Here is a 27,638-nt window from a genome sequence, read left to right on the forward strand (position 1 = left end):
CACCCCGACAGTAGCGGACGGCAAGGCGCACCCCGACAGTAGCGGACGGCAAGGCGCACCCCGACAGTAGCGGACGGCAAGGCGCGCGCTGACAGCAGCGGACAGGCAAGGCACGTGCTGACAGCAGCGAACGGAGCAGGTGCGCGCTGACAGCAGCGGAGGACGAGGCGCGCGCTGACAGCAGCGGAGGACGAGGCGCGCGCTGACAGCAGCGGAGGACGAGGCGCGCGCTGACAGCAGCGGAGGACGAGGCGCGCGCTGACAGCAGCGGACGGACCAGGCGCGCGCTGACAGCAGCGGACGGACCAGGCGCGCGCTGACAGCAGCGGACGGACCAGGCGCGCGCTGACAGCAGCAGACGAGACGGACCAGGCAGCGCTGACAGCAGCAGACGAGACGGACCAGGCAGCGCTGACAGCAGCGGACGGACCAGGCGCGTGCTGACAGCAGCGGACGGACCAGGCACCCGCTGACAGCAGCGGACGGACCAGGCGCGTGCTGACAGCAGCAGACGGACCAGGCGCGTGCTGACAGCAGCAGACGGACCAGGCGCGCGCTGACAGCAGCAGACGGGGCAGGTGCGCGCTGACAGCAGCAGAGGACGAGGCAGGCGCTGACAGCAGCGGACGGGCAAGGCGCGTGCTGACAGCAGCGGACGGAGCAGGTGTGCACTGACAGCAGACAGGTGCTGACAATAGTAGAGGACACTAAAGAAATAAGGGCAAACCTCACCAGAATCCTGGGAAATCGGCCCACTGTCCAGGCTTCCACCATGGCCAGACGAGTCGCAGTGCGGGGGAGCCCAGCCGGGATCGCAGTGACAGTTACCATTACTGTTACACACCTGCAAATCAGAACAAAAGGGAAGATCAAGACTGGGGACTAAGGGCAGGATGGGACTCATGTGGACCGCCAGTGAGCTGCTGGGAGGAAGGGAAGGTAAATGGCTGGTGACATGGACCTCTGAGTCAGCAGAGAGGAGAGACAATACACACAGGGACCCCCTTTCTCACCCCGTGGCCCCCACATCTGCATGCCTGGGCCTTCAGTTCTGCAGCATCTCGACACTGCCGATTGACACAAACCTAGAACAAGAGGAACAAGGTAAGTCAATCAGGGAAGGACAGCGGGTGGGGCAGCAGGCACAGTATGGAGGGTATGGAGGTACAATGTCTGATGTGAGACCCCCAGAGAGTCACAAAACCATAACTAGTGAGGGGAGAACATGGTCTACATGTCACTAATAGCTCTGGTTAACGGGCAAATACATGGACAACCAGCGGTCTGTAGTACTCACCTGTCCCGGCCTGCACACCGTCCCCGTCTTTACCAGAACAGAGTCCCAAACATCATCTCCCAGATTAAAGTATGTGCCCCGACAGGAGACCTCCGTTCCATTCACCGATATCTTCACTGAGATCACTTCTGCACTGGTGCCCAACAGTGGGCGATCTCTGCCACCCAGGCACTGAATGCGGCCACAGAGGACATTCCTGGAAGAGAAACCAAGAGACGAGGTAGGTGGAGCGGAAACATACGGCAGGACACGCGGTAGGTGGTGCGGATACATACGGCAGGACACCCGGTAGGTGGAGCGGATACATACGGCAGCACACACGGTAGGTGGTGCGGATACATACGGCAGCACACACGGTAGATGGAGCGGATACATACGGCAGGACACGCGGTAGATGGAGCGGATACATACGGCAGGAGCGGATACATAAGGCAGGACACGCGGTAGATGGAGCGGATACATACGGCAGGAGCGGATACATAAGGCAGGACACGCAGTAGATGGAGCGGATACATACAGCAGGACACACGGTAGATGGAGCGGATACATACGGCAGGACACGCGGTAGATGGAGCGGATACATACGGCAGGACACGCGGTAGATGGAGCGGATACATACGGCAGGACACGCGGTAGATGGAGCGGATACATACGGCAGGACACACGGTAGATGGAGCGGATACATACGGCAGGACACGCGGTAGATGGAGCGGATACATACGGCAGGACACGCGGTAGATGGAGCGGATACATACAGCAGGACACACGGTAGGTGGAGCGGATACATACGGCAGGACACGCGGTAGGTGAAGCGGATACATACGGCAGGACACGCGGTAGATGGAGCGGATACATACGGCAGGACACACGGTAGATGGAGCGGATACATACGGCAGGACACGCGGTAGATGTAGCGGATACATACGGCAGGACACGCGGTAGGTGGAGCGGATACATACAGCAGGACACGCGGTAGATGGAGCGGATACATACGGCAGGACACGCGGTAGATGGAGCGGATACATACAGCAGGACACACGGTAGATGGAGAGGATACATACGGCAGGACACGCGGTAGGTGGAGCGGATACATACGGCAGGACACGCGGTAGATGGAGCGGATACATACGGCAGGACACACGGTAGATGGAGCGGATACATACGGCAGGACACGCGGTAGATGGAGCGGATACATACAGCAGGACACGCGGTAGGTGGAGCGGATACATACAGCAGGACACACGTAGATGGAGAGGATACTACGGCAGGACACACGGTAGATGGAGCGGATACATACAGCAGGACACACGGTAGATGGAGAGGATACATACGCAGGACACGGTAGATGGAGCGGATACATACGGCAGGACACACGGTAGATGGAGCGGATACATACAGCAGGACACACGGTAGATGGAGAGGATACATACGGCAGGACACGCGGTAGGGGGGCGGATACATACGGCAGGACACGCGGTAGATGGAGAGGATACATACGGCAGGACACGCGGTAGATGGAGAGGATACATACGGCAGCACACACGGTAGATGGAGCGGATACATACGGCAGGACACACGGTAGATGGAGCGGATACATACGGCAGCACACACGGTAGATGGAGCGGATACATACGGCAGGACACCCGGTAGGTGGGGCGGATACATACGGCAGGACACGCGGTAGATGGAGAGGATACATACGGCAGGACACGCGGTAGATGGAGCGGATACATACGGCAGGACACACGGTAGATGGAGCGGATACATACGGCAGGACACGCGGTAGATGGAGCGGATACATACAGCAGGACACACGGTAGATGGAGAGGATACATACGGCAGGACACGCGGTAGGTGGAGCGGATACATACGGCAGGACACGCGGTAGATGTAGCGGATACATACGGCAGGACACACGGTAGATGGAGCGGATACATACGGCAGGACACGCGGTAGATGTAGCGGATACATACGGCAGGACACGCGGTAGGTGGAGCGGATACATACAGCAGGACACGCGGTAGATGGAGCGGATACATACGGCAGGACACGCGGTAGATGGAGCGGATACATACAGCAGGACACACGGTAGATGGAGCGGATACATACGGCAGGACACACGGTAGGTGGAGCGGATACATACGGCAGGACACGCGGTAGGTGGAGAGGATACATACGGCAGGACACGTGGTAGGTGGTGCGGATACACACGGCAGGACACACGGTAGGTGGAGCGGATACATACGGCAGGACACGCGGTAGATGTAGCGGACACATACGGCAGGACACACGGTAGATGGAGCGGATACATACGGCAGGACACGCGGTAGATGTAGCGGATACATCCGGCAGGATACGCGGTAGGTGGAGCGGATACATACAGCAGGACACGCGGTAGATGGAGCGGATACATACGGCAGGACACGCGGTAGATGGAGCGGATACATACAGCAGGACACACGGTAGGTGGAGCGGATACATACGGCAGGACACGCGGTAGGTGGAGCGGATACATACGGCAGGACACGCGGTAGATGGAGCGGATACATACGGCAGGACACGCGGTAGGTGGTGCGGATACATACGGCAGGACACGCGGTAGGTGGTGCGGATACATACGGCAGGACACGCGGTAGGTGGTGCGGATACATACGGCAGGACACGCGGTAGGTGGTGCGGATACATACGGCAGGACACGCGGTAGGTGGTGCGGATACATACGGCAGGACACACGGTAGGTGGGGCTGTATCTGACCTGCAGCCATGTTACCCATTTAACCCCTTGCTAACCTCTCACCCTGCTTCCCTTCTGTATGGGAGCAGAGTACAGCGCTCACCTACCTCCAGCAGTCCCACAGGGGCATGCACTAGCGCTGTTCTCGGGTCCGGTGCTGGTCCCCATCGTCTGACCCCTGCTGGTCAGACAGGGGATAACTTTTCCAGCGGCCAGCAGAGTAACCCTTACATCTACAGGCTGCCGGCGATGCACAAGATAGATTTAATGTATGTAATCCGCATTTCACGATACCAACATTTTGATGCGGTTTCGATACCATAAAAAAGTACTGCGATACCATTCAATACCACGCGAAAAAAATAAAGCGCCCAAAAAGCTGCGTGCATTCCGCATTTTATGGAACGTTCGGCCCATAAGTGAAGAGTCCTATCCTATATTTTGGGGGGACAAGGGGACTAAAAATAGCGAATGGCGCAGTTTTTATTGATTTTCCGGTTACGGCGCTCACCGCATAGGAGATTTATTTAAATAGTTTGGACTTTTCGGGCGTGGCGATATGTTTATTTATGGTTTGTATATTTTATATGTAAAATTGGGAAAGGGGCGATTTTTACTTAATATTTCGGTGTTTGTTATTTAATAACTACCCCCCTGATAGGGCTCTATTCCCGGTGAGCAGGACCTCACACTGGGCTCTGTCCATGGGCGGCTTCAGCAGCGTCCTGGCTGCCATGGTCACCGATCGGAGCCCCGATCAGAAGCTGCCACTGCACCACCGATGATGGTAACGAACGTTTAATACAAATACAGGCGGCAGAATCACACAGCACCCACGGCAGTTAACCCCTCAGGTGCCGCACCCAGCACCCACCGCCTGTATTTGTCTTAATGGGTTAGGCTACTTTCACACCTGCGTCAGGTGCGGATCCGTCTGGTATCTGCACAGATGGATCCGCACTGATAATGCAAACGCTGGTATCCGTTCACAACCATTTACATTATTCTTTAAAAAAAAAGTCTAAGTCAAAACGGATCCGTCCTGACTTAGACAGAAAGTCAATGGGGGACGGATCCGTTTTCAATTGCCCCATATTGTGTCAGTGAAAACGGACCTGTCCCCATTGACTTACATTGTAGTAAGTCAGCACGGATCCGTTTGGCTCCGCATCGTCAGGTGGACATAAACGCTGCAAGCTGCATTTTAGTGTCCGCAACGGATTCTGAGCGGATCCTTATCCATTCAGAATGCATTGGGGCCGAACTGATCCGTTTGGGATGCTGAGCCCTGAACGGACCCAGAAACGGCAGTGTGAGAGTAGCCTTAGTTATCATCATTGGTGGCAGCACTGGACACAGCCCCTCCCCTCCCCTCACTTGTCATTGGTGGCAGCAGTGGTCACAGCCCCTCCTCTCACTTGTCATTGGTGGCAGCAGTGGTCACAGCCCCTCCCCTCCCCTCACTTGTCATTGGTGGCAGCAGTGGTCACAGCCCCTCCTCTCACTTGTCATTGGTGGCAGCACTGGTCACAGCCCCTCCTCTCACTTGTCATTGGTGGCAGCAGTGGTCACAGCCCCTCCCCTCCTCTCACTTGTCATTGGTGGCAGCAGTGGTCACAGCCCCTCCTCTCACTTGTCATTGGTGGCAGCAGTGGTCACAGCCCCTCCTCTCACTTGTCATTGGTGGCAGCAGTGGTCACAGCCCCTCCTCTCACTTGTCATTGGTGGCAGCAGTGATCACAGCCCCTCCTCTCACTTGTCATTGGTGGCAGCAGTGGTCACAGCCCCTCCCCTCCTCTCACTTGTCATTGGTGGCAGCAGTGGTCACAGCCCCTCCTCTCACTTGTCATTGGTGGCAGCAGTGGTCACAGCCCCTCCTCTCACTTGTCATTGGTGGCAGCAGTGGTCACAGCCCCTCCTCTCACTTGTCATTGGTGGCAGCAGTGGTCACAGCCCCTCCTCACACTTGTCATTGGTGGCAGCAGTGGTCACAGCCCCTCCTCTCACTTGTCATTGGTGGCAGCAGTGGTCACAGCCCCTCCTCACACTTGTCATTGGTGGCAGCAGTGGTCACAGCCCCTCCTCTCACTTGTCATTGGTGGCAGCAGTGGTCACAGCCCCTCCTCTCACTTGTCATTGGTGGCAGCAGTGGTCACAGCCCCTCCTCTCACTTGTCATTGGTGGCAGCAGTGGTCACAGCCCCTCCTCTCACTTGTCATTGGTGGCAGCAGTGGTCACAGCCCCTCCCCTCCTCTCACTTGTCATTGGTGGCAGCAGTGGTCACAGCCCCTCCTCTCACTTGTCATTGGTGGCAGCAGTGGTCACAGCCCCTCCTCTCACTTGTCATTGGTGGCAGCAGTGGTCACAGCCCCTCCTCTCACTTGTCATTGGTGGCAGCAGTGGTCACAGCCCCTCCTCTCACTTGTCATTGGTGGCAGCAGTGGTCACAGCCCCTCCTCTCACTTGTCATTGGTGGCAGCAGTGGTCACAGCCCCTCCTCACACTTGTCATTGGTGGCAGCAGTGGTCACAGCCCCTCCTCTCACTTGTCATTGGTGGCAGCAGTGGTCACAGCCCCTCCTCACACTTGTCATTGGTGGCAGCAGTGGTCACAGCCCCTCCTCTCACTTGTCATTGGTGGCAGCAGTGGTCACAGCCCCTCCTCTCACTTGTCATTGGTGGCAGCAGTGGTCACAGCCCCTCCTCTCACTTGTCATTGGTGGCAGCAGTGGTCACAGCCCCTCCTCACACTTGTCATTGATGGCAGCAGTGGTCACAGCCCCTCCTCACACTTGTCATTGGTGGCAGCAGTGGCCACAGCCCCTCCTCTCACTTGTCATTGGTGGCAGCAGTGGCACATAACATGGTGCGCTCTGACGCACTAGCGCAGCCTAGTATCGGTAAAACATATAAAATCCCGGTATCGATTCGCACAAGGCGCACGTACAGCCTGCGCTCCTATGCCGGGGTACCTGGGGGCGCAGGGCAGGTAGGAGCCATTTGTCGCTCGTCCACAGTTTCCATATTTGTCTCCTCTCACGTTCACTTTAGCAAAACAGGAATCCGGTGCTGGAGAAGACCCTGCGGGAGAAGAAAGGTGAGGAAAGGTGAGGAAAGGTGAGGGCTGCAGGAGCTGAGCTCACTGGCAACTTGCTGCTAATTCATCTCTGGTAGCCCCCTGGAGCTCCAAGAGCCACCCGCCCACTGACCTCATATCCACCAGGACCCCATATGTCGTGACACTGCTTTTGGAGGGTCCGGCACCCCCGCCCACACCCCTCAGCTCACTGGCCTCATGCACCCATGTACGGTGGCTTACCAGGACCCCGTGGCACTGTTTCTGGAGGATCCAGCATCCCCGCCCACACCCTGTCGCTCACTGCCCTTGTGCCCCCATGTTCTGTGACCTACCCGGGCGCCATACGTCTTGGCACTGTTTCTGGAGGGTCCGGCACCCCGCCCACACCCCTCAGCTCACTGGCCTCATGCACCCATGTACGGTGGCTTACCAGGACCCCGTGGCACTGTTTCTGGAGGATCCAGGCATCCCCGCCCACACCCTGCCGCTCACTGCCCTTGTGTCCCCTGTCCTGTGACCTACCAGGGCAACATATGTCTTGGCACTGTTTCTGGAGGGTCCGGCACCCCGCCCACACCCCTCAGCTCACTGGCCTCATGCACCCATGTATGGTGGCTTACCAGGACCCCGTGACACTGTTTCTGGAGGATCCAGGCATCCCCGCCCACACCCTTCCGCTCACTGCCCTTGTGCCCCCATGTTCTGTGACCTACCCGGGCGCCATACGTCTTGGAACTGTTTCTGGAGGACCCAGCAATCCTCCCCACATCCCCCTGCTCACTGGTCTCGTGCCCCCATGTTCTATGGCCTACCATGTCTTGGCACTGTTTCTGGAGGATCCGGCACCCCCACCCACATCCCTCTGCGCACTGGCCTTGTGCCCTCACGTCCTTTGGCTTACCAGGACCCCATATGTCGTGGCACTGTTTCTGGAGGGTCCGGCATTCTCCTTGGTAGCAGTGTGCATGCCCGCTTTCACAGGGCTCCCCATTCTGCAGGTAGACATTGGCGGGGCAATGAGGAGACACTCCATTGCAGTACTCCGGGAGATCACACTCCCCCAAAGGCTGCCGACATAATGTCCCGGGGGACTTTACCTGCGGAGAGCAGTGTCAGGACCGTCACCACAAGGTACACTTACAGGCAATAACCAGAGCAGAGAGCAGCATGACTTACCTTACACTGCTCACAACACAACCCATCTGAGGAGCACTCAGCCCCGGGCATCAGCTGGCAGCTGCTGGCATTACAGCAAGGATCCAAGCACTCCTGCGGGTAAAGGAATGGTAAGCAGCATGGAGGAGAAGAGGCCCTAACCTGGAGGACACCAGAGCGGCAACCCCAAACCATACTGAAAGCACATGGCAATGCCCCTCGGCAGAAAAGGACAGCACCTCCTGAAGACGGAGAAACAGGACTCTTCAGGCGCAGCATCTACGGCTGCAGAACAGGAGTCATGGAGGGGCTGTTCCCATTCTGGACAGATCCACTGGACATGCACCTCTACTCCTCCCGACCCTCCACCCCTGCTCCTCCCGACCCTCCACCCCTGCTCCTCCCGACCCTCCACCCCTGCTCCTCCCGACCCTCCACCCCTGCTCCTCCTGACCCCCCACCCCTGCTCCTCCAGACCCTCCACCCCTGCTCCTCCTGACCCTCCACCCCTGCTCCTCCCGACCCCCCACCCCTGCTCCTCCCGACCCCCCACCCCTGCTCCTCCAGACCCTCCACCCCTGCTCCTCCCGACCCTGCACCCCTGCTCCTCCAGACCCTCCACCCCTGCTCCTCCCGACCCCCCACCCCTGCTCCTCCAGACCCTCCACCCCTGCTCCTCCTGACCCTCCACCCCTGCTCCTCCCGACCCCCCACCCCTGCTCCTCCAGACCCTCCACCCCTGCTCCTCCCGACCCTCCACCCCTGCTCCTCCCGACCCTGCACCCCTGCTCCTCCCGACCCTGCACCCCTGCTCCTCCAGACCCTCCACCCCTGCTCCTCCCGACCCCCCACCCCTGCTCCTCCAGACCCTGCACCCCTGCTCCTCCAGACCCTCCACCCCTGCTCCTCCAGACCCTCCACCCCTGCTCCTCCAGACCCTCCACCCCTGCTCCTCCAGACCCTCCACCCCTGCTCCTCCCGACCCTGCACCCCTGCTCCTCCAGACCCTCCACCCCTGCTCCTCCCGACCCTCCACCCCTGCTCCTCCAGACCCTCCACCCCTGCTCCTCCAGACCTTCCACCCCTGCTCCTCCCGACCCCCCACCCCTGCTCCTCCCGACCCCCCACCCCTGCTCCTCCAGACCCTCCACCCCTGCTCCTCCCGACCCTGCACCCCTGCTCCTCCAGACCCTCCACCCCTGCTCCTCCAGACCCTCCACCCTGCTCCTCCAGACCCTCCACCCCTGCTCCTCCAGACCCTCCACCCCTGCTCCTCCAGACCCTCCACCCCTGCTCCTCCAGACCCTCCACCCCTGCTCCTCCAAACCCTCCATCCCTGATCCTCCACCCCTGCTCCTCCCGACCTGCACCCCTGATCCTCCACCCCTGCTCCTCCCGACCCTCCACCCCTGCTCCTCCCGACCTGCACCCCTGCTCCTCCAGACCCTCCACCCCTGCTCCCCCAGACCCTCCACCCCTGCTCCTCCAGACCCTCCACCCCTCCTTCTCTACCCCTGCTCCTCCCGACCCTGCACCCCTGCTCCTCCCGACCCTGCACCCCTGCCCCTCCCGACCCTGCACCCCTGCCCCTCCCGACCCTGCACCTCTGCTCCTCCCGATCCTCCACCCCTGCTCCTCCAGACCCTCCATCCCCTGCTCCTCCAGACCCTCCATCCCCTGCTCCTCCAGACCCTCCACCCCTGCTCCTCCAGACCCTCCAGACCCTCCACCCCTCCTTCTCTACCCCTGCTCCTCCCGACCCTGTACCCCTGCTCCTCCCGACCCTGCACCCCTGCTCCTCCCGATCCTCCACCCCTGCTCCTCCAGACCCTCCATCCCCTGCTCCTCCAGACCCTCCTCCCCTGCTCCTCCAGACCCTCCTCCCCTGCTCCTCCAGACCCTCCTCCCCTGCTCCTCCCGACCCTCCTCCCCCTGCTCCTCCCGACCCTCCTCCCCTGCTTCTCCCGACCCTCCTCCCTGCTCCTCCCGACCCTCCACCCCTGCTCCTCCCGACCCTCCACCCCTGCTCCTCCCGACCCTCCACCCCTGCTCCTCCCGACCCTCCACCCCTACACCCCTGCTCCTCTAGACCCTCCACCCCTGCTCCTCCCGACCCTGCCCCCCTGCTCCTCCCGACCCTGCACCTCCCGACCCTGCACCTCTGCTCCTCCTGATCCTCCACCCCTGCTCCTCCAGACCTCCAATCCTTCTCCTCCCGACCTGCACCCCTGCTCACACCTTACCTGCAGCAGCCCCGATGCCCCCTCCTCACCTGCAGCAGGCCGCAGTCACACTGCTCCCCTTTCTCCACCAACAAGTTTCCACATGTGGCCCTCCCATACAGGCTGCCCGGGCTGGGCAGGTTATACAGGCAGAGGCCTCCACCTTGGCGCAGACTGGAGATCAGGTCTTTCCTGCTGCAGTTACTGAACTCCAGGCCCGGCATAAACCTGACAAAGAAATCACACCCATCAGGAGCACTGCCGATGCCCCGGCTATTGGCAGCGCCTCACCCCCTGACACTCACCCTGTGGACTGCGCCATTATCCACTGTTTTCCCATCTTCGGCTGGCCGCATGTCCCGTCTCCGACATCGTGATTCAAGCCCAGATTGTGCCCCAGTTCATGTGCCATTGTGGATGCCACAGCTAGAACGCTCACAGAGTGATCCTGTACAGAGGGAGCAGAGTGACAGGAGGGGCCGCAGCCAGACAGGATCATGTAGATCCCCATCAGATCATCACTTACCCTTGTGACCCCTCCAGAGCGATCCACTGTGCACATAGAGTTAATTGTGGCCATGCCAACAGAAGAGTCTTTAAATGTCACTCCCCTGCAGAGACATAAAGAGTTAATATGCGGACCCCACATCACCTCGTGGTCACACGCAGGAGAGACACATACGTTAGGAGCTGAGCGTTATCATGATGTACTCGACGGACCAGATCCTTCTCTCTCCAGGCCAGGAACCTGTTTAGAGTTTCTGCGGGATCTTCACTGACTGAGATCAGGTCCTTCTGGCTCCAGACCTCCACCATGACCAGCACCACCCGGAGATTCAGCGTGCGGTAAAACTGGGAGAGGAGAAGTGACGTCATAATGGAGTCTCACAGCATGGGAGACACAGGAATCGTAGATACAAAGGAGAATAGACTCTGGGGTGCACAGGAGTGACGGGTACAGGGGAGGAGAGACCATGGGGTGCACAGGAGTGACGAGTACAGGGGAGGAGAGACCATGGGGTGCACAGGAGTGACGAGTACAGGGGAGGAGAGACCATGGGGTGCACAGGAGTGACGAGTACAGGGGAGGAGAGACCATGGGGTGCACAGGAGTGACGAGTACAGGGGAGGAGAGACCCCGGGGTTCACAGGAGTGACGGGTACAGGGAAGGAGAGACCATGGGGTGCACAGGAGTGACGGGTACAGAGGAGGAGGAGACCATGGGGTGCACAGGAGTGAAGGGTACAGAGGAGAGACCATAGGGTGCACAGGAGTGATGGGTACAGAGGAGGAGAGACCATGGGGTGCACAGGAGTGAAGGGTACAGAGGAGAGACCAGGGGTGCACAGGAGTGATGAGTACAGGGGAGGAGAGACCATTGGGTGCACAGAGTGACGGGTACCAGGGGAGGAGAGACCATGGGGTGCACAGGAGTGACGGGTACAGGGGAGGAGAGACCCCGGGGTGCACAGGAGTGACGAGTACAGGGGGAGGAGAGACCATGGGGTGCACAGGAGTGACAAGTACAGGGGAGGAGAGACCCCGGGGTGCACAGGAGTGACGGGTACAGAGGAGGAAGACCATGGGGTGCACAGGAGTGACGAGTACAGGGGAGGAGAGACCATGGGGTGCACAGGAGTGACGGGTACAGAGGAGGAGAGACCATGGGGTGCACAGGAGTGAAGGGTACAGAGGAGAGACCATAGGGTGCACAGGAGTGATGGGTACAGAGGAGGAGAGACCATGGGGTGCACAGGAGTGAAGGGTACAGAGGAGAGACCATGGGGTGCACAGGAGAGACGGGTACAGGGGAGGAGAGACCATTGGGTGCACAGGAGTGACGGGTACAGGGGAGGAGAGACCATGGGGTGCACAGGAGTGACGGGTACAGGGGAGGAGAGACCCCGGGGTGCACAGGAGTGACGAGTACAGGGGAGGAGAGACCATGGGGTGCACAGGAGTGACAAGTACAGGGGAGGAGAGACCCCGGGGTGCACAGGAGTGACGGGTACAGAGGAGGAGAGACCATGGGGTGCACAGGAGTGACGAGTACAGGGGAGGAGAGACCATGGGGTGCACAGGAGTGAGGAGTACAGGGGAGGAGAGACCATGGGGTGCACAGGAGTGACGGGTACAGGGGAGGAGAGACCATGGGGTGCAAAGGAGTGACGGGTACAAGGGAGGAGAGACCATAGGGTGCACAGGAGTGAAGGGTACAGGGGAGGAGAGACCATGGGGTGCACAGGAGTGAAGGGTACAGGGGAGGAGAGACCATGGGGTGCACAGGAGTGAAGGGTACAGGGGAGGAGAGACCATGGGGTGCACAGGAGTGACGAGTACAGGGGAGGAGAGACCATGGGGTGCACAGGAGTGACGAGTACAGGGGAGGAGAGACCATGGGGTGCACAGGAGTGACGAGTACAGGGGAGGAGAGACCCATGGGGTGCACAGGAGTGACGAGTACAGGGGAGGAGAGACCATGGGGTGCACAGGAGTGACGAGTACAGGGGAGGAGAGACCCCGGGGTGCACAGGAGTGACGGGTACAGGGAAGGAGAGACCATGGGGTGCACAGGAGTGACGAGTACAGGGGAGGAGAGACCATGGGGTGCACAGGAGTGACGGGTACAGAGGAGGTGAGACCATGGGGTGCACAGGAGTGAAGGGTACAGAGGAGAGACCATGGGGTGCACAGGAGTGACGGGTACAGAGGAGGAGAGACCATGGGGTGCACAGGAGTGAAAGGTACAGAGGAGAGACCATGGGGTGCACAGGAGTGACGAGTACAGAGGAGGAGAGACCATGGGGTGCACAGGAGTGACGAGTACAGGGGAGGAGAGACCATGGGGTGCACAGGAGTGAAGGGTACAGGGGAGGAGAGACCATGGGGTGCACAGGATTGAAGGGTACAGGGGAGGAGAAACCATGGGGTGCACAGGAGAGACGGGTACAGGGGAGGAGAGACCATGGGGTGCACAGGAGTGATGGGTACAGGGGAGGAGAGACCCCGGGGTGCACAGGAGTGACGAGAACAGGGGAGGAGAGACCATGGGGTGCACAGGAGTGACGAGTACAGGGGAGGAGAGACCCCGAGGTGCACAGGAGTGACGGGTACAGAGGAAGAGAGACCCCGGGGTGCACAGGAGTGACGAGTACAGGGGAGGAGAGACCATGGGGTGCACAGGAGTGACGGGTACAGGGGAGGAGAGACTCCGGGGTGCACAGGAGTGAAGGGTACAGAGGAGAGACCATGGGGTGCACAGGAGTGACGGGTGCAGAGGAGGAGAGACCATGGGGTGCACAGGAGTGAAAGGTACAGAGGAGAGACCATGGGGTGCACAGGAGTGACGAGTACAGAGGAGGAGAGACCATGGGGTGCACAGTAGTGACGAGTACAGGGGAGGAGAAACCATGGGGTGCACAGGAGTGACGAGTACAGGGGAGGAGAGGACCATGGGGGCACAGGAGTGACGAGTACAGGGGAGGAGAGACCATGGGGTGCACAGGAGTGACGAGTAAAGGGGAGGAGAGACCATGGGGTGCACAGGAGTGACGAGTACAGAGGAGGAGAGACCATGGGGGACACAGGAGTGATGGGTACAGAGGAGGAGAGACCATGGTGTGCACAGGAGTGACGAGTACAGGGGAGGAGAGACCATGGGGTGCACAGGAGTGACGGGTACAGAGGTGGAGAGACCATGGGGTGCACAGGAGTGACGAGTACAGGGGAGGAGAGACCATGGGGTGCACAGGAGTGACGAGTACAGGGGAGGAGAGACCATGGGGTGCACAGGAGTGACGGGTACAGAGGAAGAGAGACCATGGGGTGCACAGGAGTGACGAGTACAGGGGAGGAGAGACCATGGGGTGCACAGGAGTGACGAGTACAGGGGAGGAGAGACCATGGGGTGCACAGGAGTGACGGGTACAGGGGAGGAGAGACCATGGGGTGCACAGGAGTGACGAGTACAGGGGAGGAGAGACCATGGGGTGCACAGGAGTGACGGGTACAAGGGAGGAGAGACCATGGGGTGCACAGGAGTGACGGGTACAGGGGAGGAGAAAACCTGGGGTGCACAGATATATTAAATGATGTAGTATATTTGGCTACTCACAGCATCCACCCTGTTGGCGATCTCCATCATCCTGACATGGAGGCCCCTCAAATCCTGGTGAAGCATGGTGAACTACAAGAACAGACAGTGGTGATATGTGGCCGTTCACACTCACCTCACTACACAGTATAAGAACAGACAGTGGTGATATGTGGCCGTTCACACTCACCTCACTACACAGTATAAGAACAGACAGTGGTGATATGTGGCCGTTCACACTCACCTCACTACACAGTATAAGAATAGACAGTGGTGATATGTGGCCGCTCACACTCACCTCACTACACAGTATAAGAACAGACAGTGGTGATATGTGACCATTCACACTCACCTCACTACAACAGTATAAGAACAGACAGTGGTGATATGTGGCCGCTCACACTCACCTCACTACACAGTATAAGAACAGACACTGATGATATGTGGCCGTTCACACTCACCTCACTACACAGTATAAGAACAGACAGTGATGATATGTGACCGTTCACACTCACCTCACTACACAGTATAAGAACAGACACTGATGATATGTGACCGTTCACACTCACCTCACTACACAGTATAAGAACAGACAGTGGTGATATGTGACCGTTCACACTCACCCCACTACACAGTATAAGAACAGACAGTGGTGATATGTGGCTGTTCACACTCACCTCACTACACAGTATAAGAACAGACAGTGGTGATATGTGGCCGTTCACACTCACCTCACTACACAGTATAAGAACAGACACTGATGATATGTGACCGTTCACACTCACCTCACTACACAGTATAAGAAACAGACAGTGGTGATATGTGGCCGCTCACACTCACCTCACTACACAGTATGAGAACAGACAGTGGTGATATGTGACCGTTCACACTCACCTCACTACACAGTATAAGAACAGACAGTGGTGATATGTGACCGTTCACACTCACCTCACTACACAGTATAAGAACAGACAGTGATGATATGTGACCCGTTCACACTCACCTCACTACACAGTATAAGAACAGACACTGATGATATGTGACCGTTCACACTCACCTCACTACACAGTATAAGAACAGACAGTGGTGATATGTGACCGCTCACACCTCACCTCACTACACAGTATAAGAACAGACAGTGGTGATATGTGACCGTTCACACTCACCTCACTACACAGTTATAAGAACAGACCAGTGGTGATATGTGGCCGTTCACACTCACCTCACTACACAGTATAAGAACAGACAGTGGTGATATGTGACCGTTCACACTCACCTCACTACACAGTATAAGAACAGACACTGATGATATGTGGCCGCTCACACTCCCCTCACTACACAGTATAAGAACAGACAGTGGTGATATGTGACCGCTCACACTCACCTCACTACACAGTATAAGAACAGACAGTGGTGATATGTGACCGCTCACACTCACCTCACTACACAGTATAAGAACAGACAGTGGTGATATGTGGCCGCTCACACTCACCTCACTACACAGTATAAGAACAGACAGTGGTGATATGTGACCGCTCACACTCCCCTCACTACACAGTATAAGAACAGATAGTGGTGATATGTGACCACTCACACTCACCCACTACACAGTATAAGAACAGACAGTGGTGATATGTGACTGTTTACACTCACCTCACTACACAGTATAAGAACAGACACTGATGATATGTGACCGTTCACACTCACCTCCTACACAGTATAAGAACAGACAGTGGTGATATGTGACCGTTCACACTCCCCTCACTACACAGTATAAGAATAGACAGTGGTGATATGTGCCGTTCACACTCACCTCACTACACAGTATAAGAACAGACAGTGGAGATATGTGGCCGTTCACACTCACCTCACTACACAGTATAAGAACAGACAGTGGTGATATGTGGCCGTTCACACTCACCTCACTACACAGTATAAGAACAGACAGTAGTGATATGTGACCGCTCACACTCACCTCACTACACAGTATAAGAACAGACACTGATGATATGTGACCGTTCACACTCACCTCACTACACAGTATAAGAACAGACACTGATGATATGTGGCCGTTCACACTCACCTCACTACACAGTATAAGAACAGACAGTGATGATATGTGACCGTTCACACTCACCTCACTACACAGTATAAGAACAGACAGTGATGATATGTAACCCTTCACACTCACCTCACTACACAGTATAAGAACAGACAGTGATGATATGTGGCCGCTCACACTCACCTCACTACACAGTATAAGAACAGACAGTGGTGATATGTGGCCGTTCACACTCACCTCACTACACAGTATAAGAACAGACACTGATGATATGTGACCGTTCACACTCCCCTCACTACACAGTATAAGAACAGACACTGATGATATGTGACCGTTCACACTCACCTCACTACACAGTATAAGAACAGACAGTGGAGATATGTGACCGCTCACACTCACCTCACTACACAGTATAAGAACAGACAATGGTGATATGTGGACCGTTCACACTCACCTCACTACACAGTATAAGAACAGACAGTGGTGATATGTGACCGTTCACACTCACCTCACTACACAGTATAAGAACAGACAGTGGTGATATGTGGCCGTTCACACTCACCTCACTACACAGTATAAGAACAGACAGTAGTGATATGTGACCGCTCACACTCACCTCACTGCACAGTATAAGAACAGACACTGATGATATGTGGCCGCTCACACTCACCTCACTACACAGTATAAGAACAGGCAGTGGTGATATGTGGCCGCTCACACTCACCTCACTACACAGTATAAGAACAGACAGTGGTGATATGTGACCGCTCACACTCACCTCACTACACAGTATAAGAACAGACAGTGATGATATGTGACCGTTCACACTCACCTCACTACACAGTATAAGAACAGACAGTGGAGATATGTGACCGTTCACACTCACCTCACTACACAGTATAAGAACAGACAGTGGTGATATGTGACCGTTCACACTCACCTCACTACACAGTATAAGAACAGACAGTGGAGATATGTGACCGTTCACACTCACCTCACTACACAGTATAAGAACAGACACTGATGATATGTGGCCGTTCACACTCACCTCACTACACAGTATAAGAACAGACACTGATGATATGTGGCCGTTCACACTCACCACACTACACAGTATAAGAACAGCCAGTGGTGATATGTGGCCGTTCACACTCACCTCACTACACAGTATAAGAACAGACACTGATGATATGTGACCGTTCACACTCACCTCACTACACAGTATAAGAACAGACAGTGGTGATATGTGACCGTTCACACTCACCTCACTACACAGTATAAGAATAGACAGTGGTGATATCTGGCCGCTCACACTCCCCTCACTACACAGTATAAGAACAGACAGTGGTGATATGTGACCGTTCACACTCCCCTCACTACACAGTATAAGAACAGACACTGATGATATGTGACCGTTCACACTCACCTCACTACACAGTATAAGAACAGACAGTGGTGATATGTGGCCGTTCACACTCCCCTCACTACACAGTATAAGAACAGACACTGATGATATATAACCGTTCACACTCACCTCACTACACAGTATAAGAACAGACAGTGGTGATATGTGGCCGTTCACACTCACCTCACTACACAGTATAAGAACAGACACTGATGATATGTGGCCGTTCACACTCACCCTCACTACACAGTATAAGAACAGACAGTGGTGATATGTGACCGTTCACACTCACCTCACTACACAGTATAAGAACAGACACTGATGATATGTGACCGTCACACTCACCTCACTACACAGTATAAGAACAGACAGTGGTGATATGTGGCCGTTCACACTCACCTCACTACACAGTATAAGAACAGACAGTGGTGATATGTGACCGTTCACACTCACCTCAACTACACAGTATAGAACAGACAGTGGTGATATGTGACCGCTTACACTCACCTCACACACAGTATAAGAACAGACACGATGATATGTGACCGCTCACACTCACCATCACTACACAGTATAAGAACAGACAACTGATGATATGTGACCGTTCCACACTCACCTCACTACACAGTATAAGAACAGACAATGGTGATATGTGACCGTTCACACTCACCTCACTACACAGTATAAGAACAGACACTGGATGAGATGTGACCGTTCACACTCACCTCACTACACAGTATAAGACAGACAGTGGTGATATGTGACGGCTCACACTCACCTCACTACACAGTATAAGAACAGACAGTAGTGATATGTGACCACTCACACTCACCTCACTACACAGTATAAGAACAGACAGTGGTGATATGTGACCGTTCACACTCCCCTCACTACACAGTATAAGAATAGACAGTGGTGATATGTGGCCGTTCACACTCACCTCACTACACAGTATAAGAACAGACAGTGGAGATATGTGGCCGTTCACACTCACCTCACTACACAGTATAAGAACAGACAGTGGTGATATGTGACCGTTCACACTCACCTCACTACACAGTATAAGAACAGATAGTGGTGATATTGGACCGTTCACACTCACCTCACTACACAGTATAAGAACAGACACTGATGATATGTGGCCGTTCACACTCACCTCACTACACAGTATAAGAACAGACAGTGGTGATATGTGACCGTTCACACTCACCCTCACTACACAGTATAAGAAAGACAGTGGAGATATGTGGCCGTCACACTCACCTCACTACCAGTATAAGAACAGACAGTGGTGATATGTGACCGTTCACACTCACCTCACTACACAGTATAAGAACAGATAGCTGGTGATATGTGACCGTTCACACTCACCTCACTACACAGTATAAGAACAGACAGTGGTGATATGTGGCCGTTCACACTCACCTCACTACACAGTATAAGAACAGACAGTGGGTGATATGTGGCCGCTCACACTCCCCTCACTACACAGTATAAGAACAGACACTGATGATATATAACCGCTCACACTCACCTCACTACACAGTATAAGAACAGACACTGATGATATGTGGCCGCTCACACTCACCTCACTACACAGTATAAGAACAGACAGTGGTGATATGTGACCGTTCACACTCACCTCACTACACAGTATAAGAACAGACACTGATGATATGTGGCCGCTCACACTCACCTCACTACACAGTATAAGACCAGACAGTGGTGATATGTGACCGTTCACACTCACCTCACTACACAGTATAAGAACAGACACTGATGATATGTGGCCGTTCACACTCACCCCACTACACAGTATAAGAACAGGCAGTGCTGATATGTGGCCGTTCACACTCACCTCACTACACAGTATAAGAACAGACAGTGGTGATATGTGACCGTTCACACTCACCTCACTACACAGTATAAGAACAGACAGTAGTGATATGTGACCACTCACACTCACCTCACTACACAGTATAAGAACAGACACTGATGATATGTGACCGTTCACACTCCCCTCACTACACAGTATAAGAACAGACACTGATGATATGTGGCCGCTCACACTCACCTCACTACACAGTATAAGAACAGACACTGATGATATGTGACCATTCACACTCACCTCACTACACAGTATAAGAACAGACAGTGGTGATATGTGGCTGTTCACACTCACCTCACTACACAGTATAAGAACAGACAGTGGTGATATGTGGCCGCTCACACTCACCTCACTACACAGTATAAGAACAGACAGTGGTGATATGTGACCGTTCACACTCACCTCACTACACAGTATAAGAACAGACACTGATGATATGTGGCCGCTCACACTCACCTCACTACACAGTATAAGAACAGACAGTGGTGATATGTGACCATTCACACTCCCCTCACTACACAGTATAAGAACAGACAGTGGTGATATGTGACCGTTCACACTCACCCCACTACACAGTATAAGAACAGACAGTGGTGATATGTGGCCGCTCACACTCACCCCACTACACAGTATAAGAACAGACAGTGATGATATGTGACCGTTCACACTCACCTCACTACACAGTATAAGAACAGACACTGATGATATGTGACCGCTCACACTCACCTCACTACACAGTATAAGAACAGACAGTGGTGATATGTGGCCGTTCACACTCACCTCACTACACAGTATAAGAACAGACACTGATGATATGTGACCGCTCACACTCACCTCACTACACAGTATAAGAACAGACAGTGGTGATATGTGACCGCTCACACTCACCTCACTACACAGTATAAGAACGGACAGTGGTGATATGTGGCCGTTCACACTCACCTCACTACACAGTATAAGAACAGACAGTGGTGATATGTGGCCGTTCACACTCACCTCACTACACAGTATAAGAACAGACACTGATGATATGTGACCGTTCACACTCCCCTCACTACACAGTATAAGAACGGACACTGATGATATGTGACCGTTCACACTCACCTCACTACACAGTATAAGAACAGACACTGATGATATGTGACCGTTCACACTCCCCTCACTACACAGTATAAGAACAGACACTGATGATATGTGACCGTTCACACTCCCCTCACTACACAGTATAAGAACAGACACTGATGATATGTGACCGTTCACACTCACCTCACTACACAGTATAAGAACAGACAGTGGTGATATGTGACCGTTCACACTCCCCTCACTACACAGTATAAGAACAGACACTGATGATATGTGGCCGCTCACACTCACCTCACTACACAGTATAAGAACAGACAATGATGATATGTGACCGTTCACACTCACCTCACTACACAGTATAAGAACAGACAGTGGTGATATGTGGCTGTTCACACTCACCTCACTACACAGTATAAGAACAGACAGTGGTGATATGTGACCGTTCACACTCACCTCACTACACAGTATAAGAACAGACAGTGGTGATATGTGACCACTCACACTCACCTCACTACACAGTATAAGAACAGACACTGATGATATGTGACCATTCACACTCACCTCACTACACAGTATAAGAACAGACAGTGGTGATATGTGGCCGCTCACACTCACCTCACTACACAGTATAAGAACAGACAGTGATGATATGTGACCGCTCACACTCACCTCACTACACAGTATAAGAACAGACAGTGCTGATATGTGACCGCTCACACTCACCTCACTACACAGTATAAGAACAGACAGTGGTGATATGTGGCCGCTCACACTCACCTCACTACACAGTATAAGAACAGACAGTGGTGATATGTGACCGTTCACACTCACCTCACTACACAGTATAAGACAGATAGTGGTGATATGTGACCGTTCACACTCACCTCACTACACAGTATAAGAACAGACAGTGGAGATATGTGACCGTTCACACTCACCTCACTACACAGTATAAGAACAGACACTGATGATATGTGGCCGCTCACACTCACCTCACTACACAGTATAAGAACAGACACTGATGATATGTGGCCGCTCACACTCACCTCACTACACAGTATAAGAACAGACAGTGGAGATATGTGACCGTTCACACTCACCCCACTACACAGTATAAGAACAGGCAGTGCTGATATGTGGCCGTTCACACTCACCTCACTACACAGTATAAGAACAGGCAGTGCTGATATGTGGCCGCTCACACTCACCTCACTACACAGTATAAGAACAGGCAGTGCTGATATGTGGCCGTTCACACTCACCTCACTACACAGTATAAGAACAGGCAGTGCTGATATGTGGCCGTTCACACTCACCTCACTACACAGTATAAGAACAGACAGTGGTGATATGTGACCACTCACACTCACCCCACTACACAGTATAAGAACAGACAGTGGTGATATGTGACTGTTTACACTCACCTCACTACACAGTATAAGAACAGATAGTGGTGATATGTGACCGCTCACACTCACCTCACTACACAGTATAAGAACAGACAGTGGTGATATGTGACCGCTCACACTCACCTCACTACACAGTATAAGAACAGACACTGTTGATATGTGGCCGCTCACACTCACCTCACTACACAGTATAAGAACAGACAGTGGTGATATGTGACCGTTCACACTCACCTCACTACACAGTATAAGAACAGACAGTGGTGATATGTGACCGCTCACACTCACCCTCACTACACAGTATAAGAACAGACAGTGGTGATATGTGACCGTTCACACTCACCTCACTACACAGTATAAGAACAGATAGTGGTGATATGTGACCGTTCACACTCACCTCACTACACAGTATAAGAACAGACAGTGGTGATATGTGACGGCTCACACTCACCTCACTACACAGTATAAGAACAGACAGTGGAGATATGTGACCGTTCACAGTCACCCCACTACACAGTATAAGAACAGACACTGATGATATGTGGCCGCTCACACTCACCTCACTACACAGTATAAGAACAGACAGTGGTGATATGTGACCGTTCACACTCACCTCACTACACAGTATAAGAACAGACACTGATGATATGTGACCGTTCACACTCACCTCACTACACAGTATAAGAACAGACAGTGGAGATATGTGACCGTTCACAGTCACCCCACTACACAGTATAAGAACAGACACTGATGATATGTGGCCGCTCACACTCACCTCACTACACAGTATAAGAACAGACAGTGGTGATATGTGACCGTTCACACTCACCTCACTACACAGTATAAGAACAGACACTGATGATATGTGGCCGCTCACACTCACCTCACTACACAGTATAAGAACAGACAGTGGTGATATGTGACCGCTCACACTCACCTCACTACACAGTATAAGAACAGACAGTGGTGATATGTGACCGTTCACACTCACCCCACTACACAGTATAAGAACAGACAGTGGTGATATGTGACCGTTCACACTCACCTCACTACACAGTATAAGAATAGACAGTGGTGATATGTGACCGCTCACACTCACCTCACTACACAGTATAAGAACGGACACTGATGATATGTGACCGTTCACACTCACCTCACTACACAGTATAAGAACAGACAGTGGTGATATGTGACCGTTCACACTCACCTCACTACACAGTATAAGAATAGACAGTGGTGATATGTGACCGCTCACACTCACCTCACTACACAGTATAAGAACAGACAGTGGAGATATGGGGCCGCTCACACTCACCTCACTACACAGTATAAGAACAGACAGTGGTGATATGTGGCCGCTCACACTCACCTCACTACACAGTATAAGAACAGATAGTGGTGATATGTGGCCGTTCACACTCACCTCACTACACAGTATAAGAACAGACAGTGGTGATATGTGACCGCTCACACTCACCTCACTACACAGTATAAGAACAGACAGTGCTGATATGTGGCCGTTCACACTCACCTCACTACACAGTATAAGAACAGACACTGATGATATGTGGCCGTTCACACTCACCTCACTACACAGTATAAGAACAGACAGTGGTGATATGTGACCGTTCACACTCACCTCACTACACAGTATAAGAACAGACAGTGGTGATATGTGACCGTTCACACTCACCTCACTACACAGTATAAGAACAGACAGTGGTGATATGTAACCGCTCACACTCACCTCACTACACAGTATAAGAACAGACAGTGCTGATATGTGGCCGTTCACACTCACCTCACTACACAGTATAAGAACAGACAGTGGTGATATGTGACCGTTCACACTCACCTCACTACACAGTATAAGAACAGACAGTGGTGATATGTGGCCGCTCACACTCACCTCACTACACAGTATAAGAACAGACAGTGGTGATATGTGACCGTTCACACTCACCTCACTACACAGTATAAGAACAGACAGTGGTGATATGTGGCCGCTCACACTCACCTCACTACACAGTATAAGAACAGACAGTGGTGATATGTGGCCGTTCACACTCACCTCACTACACAGTATAAGAACAGACAGTGGTGATATGTGACCGTTCACACTCACCTCACTACACAGTATAAGAACAGACAGTGGTGATATGTGACCGTTCACACTCACCTCACTACACAGTATAAGAACAGACAGTGGTGATATGTGACCGCTCACACTCACCTCACTACACAGTATAAGAACAGACAGTGGTGATATGTGGCCGTTCACACTCACCTCACTACACAGTATAAGAACAGACAGTGGTGATATGTGACCGTTCACACTCACCCCACTACACAGTATAAGAACAGACAGTGGTGATATGTGGCCGTTCACACTCACCTCACTATTATCGGCCACCATTACCAGTTCCACGTACTTCATCTCACTCTCCACCTGTGGGGACACAAATCATTAGACCCTCATGTGGTCATGCTCCCCTGGACCCCTGTAGTCTGTCCCTCACCCGGTGTGGACGTGCACTCTCATCGGATAAGCTGAGCAGGACTCTTCCGGGTCTCTTGTTCACAGCTGTATCTTCTTTGTGCGTCTCACACGTGATGTTCCTTTTCTCGATGATGGGGCGCACTATGTGTTTGTGGGTCCCCGGGGCCGGCTCAATGCTGAACCTCTGCTCCGCAGGCAGGATGACAGTCCCCCTGGAGAGAGGAGACAGCGCTACACGTGATGTACACAGACCCCTAGACAAGTAGGATTGTATTACCTGGGGGGCTGTGTGCCTGTACATACAGGGCGGGGGATGGTGGGTGGAGCAGACGATTCCTGAAGACCCCCACATCACCAAGCCAGGACATACGAGGACTGTATTATATGGGGGGCACTGACTCTCACACATCATCCTGTATATACAGGGGGAGAGCAGACGTCTCCTGAAGACCCCCACATCACCAAGCCAGGAGATACGAGGACTGTATTATATGGGGGGCACTGACTCTCACACATCAGCCTGTATATACAGGGGGAGAGCAGACGTCTCCTGAAGACCCCCACATCACCAAGCCAGGAGATACGAGGACTGTATTATATGGGGGGCACTGACTCTCACACATCAGCCTGTATATACAGGGGAGAGCAGACGTCTCCTGAAGACCCCCACATCACCAAGCCAGGAGATACGAGGACTGTATTATATGGGGGGCACTGACTCTCACACATCATCCTGTATATACAGGAGGAGAGCAGACGTCTCCTGAAGACCCCCACATCACCAAGCCAGGACATACGAGGTCTGTATTATATGGGGGGCACTGACTCTCACATCATCCTGTATATACAGGGGAGAGCAGACGTCTCCTGAAGACCCCCACATCACCAAGCCAGGACATATGAGGACTGTATTATATGGGGGCACTGACTCTCACATCAGCCTGTATATACAGGGGGAGAGCAGACGTCTCCTGAAGACCCCCACATCACCAAGCCAGGACATACGAGGTCTGTATTATATGGGGGCACTGACTCTCACACATCAGCCTGTATATACAGGGGAGAGCAGACGTCTCCTGAAGACCCCCACATCACCAAGCCAGGACATACGAGGTCTGTATTATATGGGGGCACTGACTCTCACACATCAGCCTGTATATACAGGGGGAGAGCAGACGTCTCCTGAAGACCCCCACATCACCAAGCCAGGAGATACGAGGACTGTATTATATGGGGGCACTGACTCTCACACATCATCCTGTATATACAGGAGGAGAGCAGACGTTTCCTGAAGACCCCCACATCACCAAGCCAGGACATACGAGGTCTGTATTATATGGGGGCACTGACTCTCACACATCAGCCTGTATATACAGGGGAGAGCAGACGTCTCCTGAAGACCCCCACATCACCAAGCCAGGACATACGAGGTCTGTATTATATGGGGGCACTGACTCTCACACATCAGCCTGTATATACAGGGGGAGAGCAGACGTCTCCTGAAGACCCCCACATCACCAAGCCAGGACATACGAGGACTGTATTATATGGGGGCACTGACTCTCACACATCAGCCTGTATATACAGGAGGAGAGCAGACGTCTCCTGAAGACCCCCACATCACCAAGCCAGGAGATACGAGGACTGTATTATATGGGGGCACTGACTCTCACACATCAGCCTGTATATACAGGGGGAGAGCAGACGTCTCCTGAAGACCCCCACATCACCAAGCCAGGACATACGAGGTCTGTATTATATGGGGGCACTGACTCTCACACATCAGCCTGTATATACAGGAGGAGAGCAGACGTCTCCTGAAGACCCCCACATCACCAAGCCAGGACATACGAGGACTGTATTATATGGGGGGCACTGACTCTCACACATCATCCTGTATATACAGGGGGAGAGCAGACGTCTCCTGAAGACCCCCACATCACCAAGCCAGGAGATACGAGGACTGTATTATATGGGGGGCACTGACTCTCACACATCAGCCAGTATATACAGGGGGAGAGCAGACGTCTCCTGAAGACCCCCACATCACCAAGCCAGGACATACGAGGACTGTATTATATGGGGGGCACTGACTCTCACACATCAGCCTGTATATACAGGGGGAGAGCAGACGTCTCCTGAAGACCCCCACATCACCAAGCCAGGACATACGAGGTCTGTATTATATGGGGGCACTGACTCTCACACATCAGCCTGTATATACAGGGGGAGAGCAGACGTCTCCTGAAGACCCCCACATCACCAAGCCAGGACATACGATGACTGTATTATATGGGGGGCACTGACTCTCACACATCATCCTGTATATACAGGGGAGAGCAGACGTCTCCTGAAGACCCCCACATCACCAAGCCAGGACATACGAGGTCTGTATTATATGGGGGCACTGACTCTCACATATCATCCTGTATATACAGGAGGAGAGCAGACGTTTCCTGAAGACCCCCACATCACCAAGCCAGGACATACGAGGTCTGTATTATATGGGGGCACTGACTCTCACACATCAGCCTGTATATACAGGGGGAGAGCAGACGTCTCCTGAAGACCCCCACATCACCAAGCCAGGACATACGAGGACTGTATTATATGGGGGCACTGACTCTCACACATCAGCCTGTATATACAGGGGGAGAGCAGACGTCTCCTGAAGACCCCCACATCACCAAGCCAGGACATACGAGGACTGTATT

At 53.7% G+C, this 27,638-nt stretch overlaps 1 protein-coding gene across 1 annotated transcript in view; it reads right to left on the minus strand.

Annotated features, from left to right (window-relative positions):
• Window positions 1-402: 402 nt before the first annotated feature.
• Window positions 403-27,638, minus strand: part of LOC122923991 (disintegrin and metalloproteinase domain-containing protein 12-like) — a gene marked incomplete at its 3' end in the record, with an annotated part of 52,286 nt that continues 25,050 nt past the window's right edge. Inside the window, exons 6-18 of the mRNA XM_044274918.1 lie at window positions 24,944-25,136; window positions 24,820-24,873; window positions 14,602-14,673; window positions 11,169-11,338; window positions 11,013-11,097; window positions 10,792-10,934; window positions 10,537-10,714; window positions 8,286-8,378; window positions 8,011-8,206; window positions 7,003-7,111; window positions 1,298-1,493; window positions 1,014-1,085; window positions 403-844 (exon numbers count right to left, since the gene is read on the minus strand). Of these exons, the coding sequence (XP_044130853.1) occupies window positions 403-844; window positions 1,014-1,085; window positions 1,298-1,493; window positions 7,003-7,111; window positions 8,011-8,206; window positions 8,286-8,378; window positions 10,537-10,714; window positions 10,792-10,934; window positions 11,013-11,097; window positions 11,169-11,338; window positions 14,602-14,673; window positions 24,820-24,873; window positions 24,944-25,136 (2,003 nt within the window). The remainder of the gene's footprint in view (window positions 845-1,013; window positions 1,086-1,297; window positions 1,494-7,002; window positions 7,112-8,010; window positions 8,207-8,285; window positions 8,379-10,536; window positions 10,715-10,791; window positions 10,935-11,012; window positions 11,098-11,168; window positions 11,339-14,601; window positions 14,674-24,819; window positions 24,874-24,943; window positions 25,137-27,638) is intronic.

This window comes from Bufo gargarizans, unplaced genomic scaffold (genome assembly GCF_014858855.1).
Source record: "Bufo gargarizans isolate SCDJY-AF-19 unplaced genomic scaffold, ASM1485885v1 original_scaffold_2122_pilon, whole genome shotgun sequence".
NCBI classification, from domain to species: Eukaryota; Metazoa; Chordata; class Amphibia; order Anura; family Bufonidae; genus Bufo; species Bufo gargarizans.